This window comes from Pundamilia nyererei, unplaced genomic scaffold (genome assembly GCF_000239375.1).
Source record: "Pundamilia nyererei isolate P.nyererei 1_Seehausen unplaced genomic scaffold, PunNye1.0 scaffold00068, whole genome shotgun sequence".
Taxonomy (NCBI): Eukaryota; Metazoa; Chordata; class Actinopteri; order Cichliformes; family Cichlidae; genus Pundamilia; species Pundamilia nyererei.
The window spans coordinates 669,866-673,429 of record NW_005187469.1 but is presented as its reverse complement, the minus strand read 5'-3'; the positions used below and the strand labels follow the sequence as shown (position 1 = coordinate 673,429).

General features: G+C 43.2%; 1 protein-coding gene across 2 annotated transcripts in view; it reads right to left on the bottom strand.

The window, feature by feature from the left end:
- LOC102193287 (alpha-1,6-mannosylglycoprotein 6-beta-N-acetylglucosaminyltransferase B-like) overlaps positions 1–2,137 on the bottom strand; it is a 122,088-nt gene extending 119,951 nt beyond the window's left edge. For both annotated transcript variants that reach the window (XM_005736237.1, XM_005736236.1), the window contains exon 1: positions 1,595–2,137. In XM_005736237.1, coding sequence (XP_005736294.1) covers positions 1,595–1,662 — 68 coding nt within the window. In that variant the 5' untranslated portion in view covers positions 1,663–2,137. The remainder of the gene's footprint in view (positions 1–1,594) is intronic.
- Positions 2,138–3,564: the final 1,427 nt, after the last annotated feature.

The window sequence follows — 3,564 nt, the reverse complement described above, 5'->3', positions numbered from 1 at the left end:
TTTTTTTTTTTAAATCCACTTTATCTTTTCTTTATAATTTATCCCAGATGCAGGAATATTTTGTGTGTGTGAGTGTGCAGAGGATGAGGCAGAGGCAGTGATGTTTGTAAGAAACAGGCTAATGGAAAGAGAAAAAGAGATTTTCAGCTCACGCGGGAGTGCAGAGGCTGGTCTAATGCTGTCCTAGGGCAAACGTTTCCTCTCTTATCGTTTAGCCGTTTTTGCGAAGTGGCGTTAGGTGGGTGATATGAGAGGATTATGCCTCGGTCCTGCCTGACGAGGCTTTAATTAACAGGCTTAAAGTGAATGTTCTGCTCCTTATAATTGGATCAGAGGGAGAGATGTGCTATCAGTTAACTGGCTTCCTCACAAATATACTTATCAGATTTTGCCTCTAGGTAGATGATTTTGAAGGGAGAGAATTTCTACCAGGCATGGTAGGGAATAGGTGTTAGTTGTGGTGTTTTCCAGGAAACTTTTCCTGGCACCTAAATGAGCCTAAATTCTCATAATGACTCCTAATTTGTGGAGTTAATACACAGAAACGGAACCATATAAAAATTCACTGGAGGTTATGTTTCCACATGTATCATTTTGGCACTTTTTTTTTGGCTTGAGCCTTGGGGTATCACTTAAGGTTAATGTACTGCAACTATTGTGCTTTTTCGGGGATCTGTGCATTGAGCCTGGGAACCTTCATCTCACCAACCTGCTTTTTTTTTCTCAATTAAGGGAAAAACATAATGGAATCTGGCATAATTTCAAATGTGATACTACACAAATCTGCAACAAGCGCTCATTGTCTGTGCTGTCGAGGTTAGTGTGGCTTTATCACAAAGCTGCTTAGCTGAATGTGTTTCTGAGTTAATGCTTGATCTACCGAGTAGATGGCAGGTGAAGTAATTCCATGCAACATGAATGTAACCATCACCCCACCCCCATCCTACTACCCCCACCCCTTTTTTTTTTTCTTCCAAAGATTGCACAGCTTTGCTCCCTTACCCTACTACATACATGTAACACTTTCAGCAATGGAAACTGGGTATAAGGCAAATTGTAGGGAGGGGGAAGGATTACCTTAAGGATTTAAAATCTGCCACTATCAGAGGAAATTTAATAGGAAGGGCTGACAGAGATCTGCTCAGTTGAGTATAAACTCTTTTATTCATATGTAAGGAATCCTGTCCAATGCAACAGAGCCACACAGGTGTAGATCATCGATCCACGCAATATGAAACTACAGCAAGTTAGAGCACGGTTTGCAAATAGTGCAGACGCTCTATCAACATTTACAGTCTTTATCCATATGGATTTAGGTGGAATTGATAGGAGGAACATCTGGTGTGTGGGTGTTTTGATGAGTGACAACACATGTATGCACTCCTTCCCTGCCCTCCATGTGCACATTGCCGAATTACTGTATTTTTCAGGGCTTTGCAACTCTGTGCAGCCAGAAGTTGAGTCAGTCAGAAAAACAAAGCAAAAAACAAAACAAGCAAAAAATAAAACTGCATGCTAAACATAAAAGCAGCGAGGGGGGGATGCACACGATGCTGGCGGCTATAAGAAAACTGTGTCAGCTCTTTGTTCTCACCTGAACGGTTTGAACGTTACTAGACATCTTCTGACCATTATTTTAGCGTCGGTGCTGCCAGCAATCATTTTCCAAAACCAGCGAGTCCTGACATCGTTGTTAACCTCCCGACCTGGAACTTAAGGTGACCGACCATTTTTAAGTGCGTCCCATACAGCGGTCCACAGCACAACACGCCTTTTCTACAGATAGAAAAATAAACAGCGGAGCTTCTTCACCTATCCAGAAGAAAAAGTCTAAAGTTTCATTCAGTGAGCTTCTTTATCCGGGAGTGAAAATGTCATTATGCGTTATATTCCGTCTCCAGGCGAGCACGGTGAAGGAGAAGTCGCCGCGGGTTGCGCCGAAGCTCTGGAGTCCTTCACCAAAAAAGAAAAAAAAAGAAAAAACGCACAAAAAATGGCGTTTGATAAAACATGTGAGGGAAGATGTTTGTTTGTCGGTCGGTATATTCGCTCGCTTTCTTGGTTTTAAAAGAGGAGAGACAGCTTCGTAGTCGATTTAACTTCGCAGCGCACCCAGCGCGAGTGTGGCCAACCAGCCAGCCGGTCTTACCGTTCAGCTCTCACGAGGCGAGCTGGCTCAGGTGAAGTGCTGAACGTCCGGCTAATCTTTTCAAAATAATAGCCCCGCCAACGAGCAACCGATTCTAACAGTGGGGACAAACACTAAAAGAAGAAAAATCCAAGCGCGAATGTCAAACATCCAAATTGCAAATTACAATCACAGTCCTTCACAAACAGACACTAATGTTGCCTAATTATATTCTGAAAGGGTCTACAGACACAACGGAACTATTAACTAGAAGTATAAATGTAAGTAAATATAGAAGAAAATAAGAATGTATTCATTTATTTATTTATTTCCCTTTAGATTTGGAAAAACGTGAGGTGATTTTTTCCTTCTCTGAAATTTTCGCTCCTTATTCATTTGGCTGTACAATACACGCTGGAGAATTTGGGCTGTCTCCCAGATGAAGTTTTTTTTCTGACAATCTCATTAGCCAATTTTCCGTCGAGCATATAAATTGAAAAGCTCTTTAACAAACACACGTACTTCTTTTATTTGTGAGGTAATTCATTTTATTTCCTGTATCATTGTAGCTACCGGTGACTGACTTGATGCTGGTCCCTCGACACTGGAGCGATGGACAGGTCTGGATGGTCGAGACCCTCCGCGTCGCACTCACCTCTGCATGACGCCATCCCACAACTCTCCCATGAGGAGCACTGAAACATCGCTCCGTGCTTCACTGTCTTTTTCCTTCAGTTTGTGCAAAGTATGTACAGTTAACTGTTGCACACCTTTCCCCCACGCAGCTAATCAAAGCCCCCTGTTGTGACTCAGTCCCACAGGTGGATTTGAAAGGGTCATCAGTATTTCTCTACCCATGGGTGAAATGAGCGACGGCAGCTGTTTTGACACATTATTTAATGCCCGTGATTACAGCGGGTTATAATTACAATGTAGGCTGGGTTAAATTTCTTTAAGCACACTTTTTGCACATTAAGCTTTAGATTGCGCATTTGAGGATTTGCTCTGGTAATTGTTTCAGCACCATGGAGAGCGCTGAATGTGCTCAGGATGCATCGGTGGCATCCAGCGGCAGGTAGCGGTACTGCAGCAGGAGCAGACGCAGCATCAGTAGCACCAGGTGGTAGTAATCTAATGTTATGCTTTACATTACCCATTACCACATTTACACGGTGTGCTGGGATTCAGTACAATAACAAATAAAACAACACCCTCCACCCCAATGTAGTAAAGCGGGTAACACCCACTCAACACACACCTTATGGCACTGTGCAGAATTAGCTTCAACAAATAGGGAGGGACACTAGCTATCTTGAGGCTACCTTATTTGTTCACCTCAATGATTTGCAGTCAGCTCTAGCCACATGCACAAAGTATGCAGCCTTTGTGGCCGGTGGAGCAGAAACAGAGTCAGAAGGTGGGGTGCGGTGGGGGGG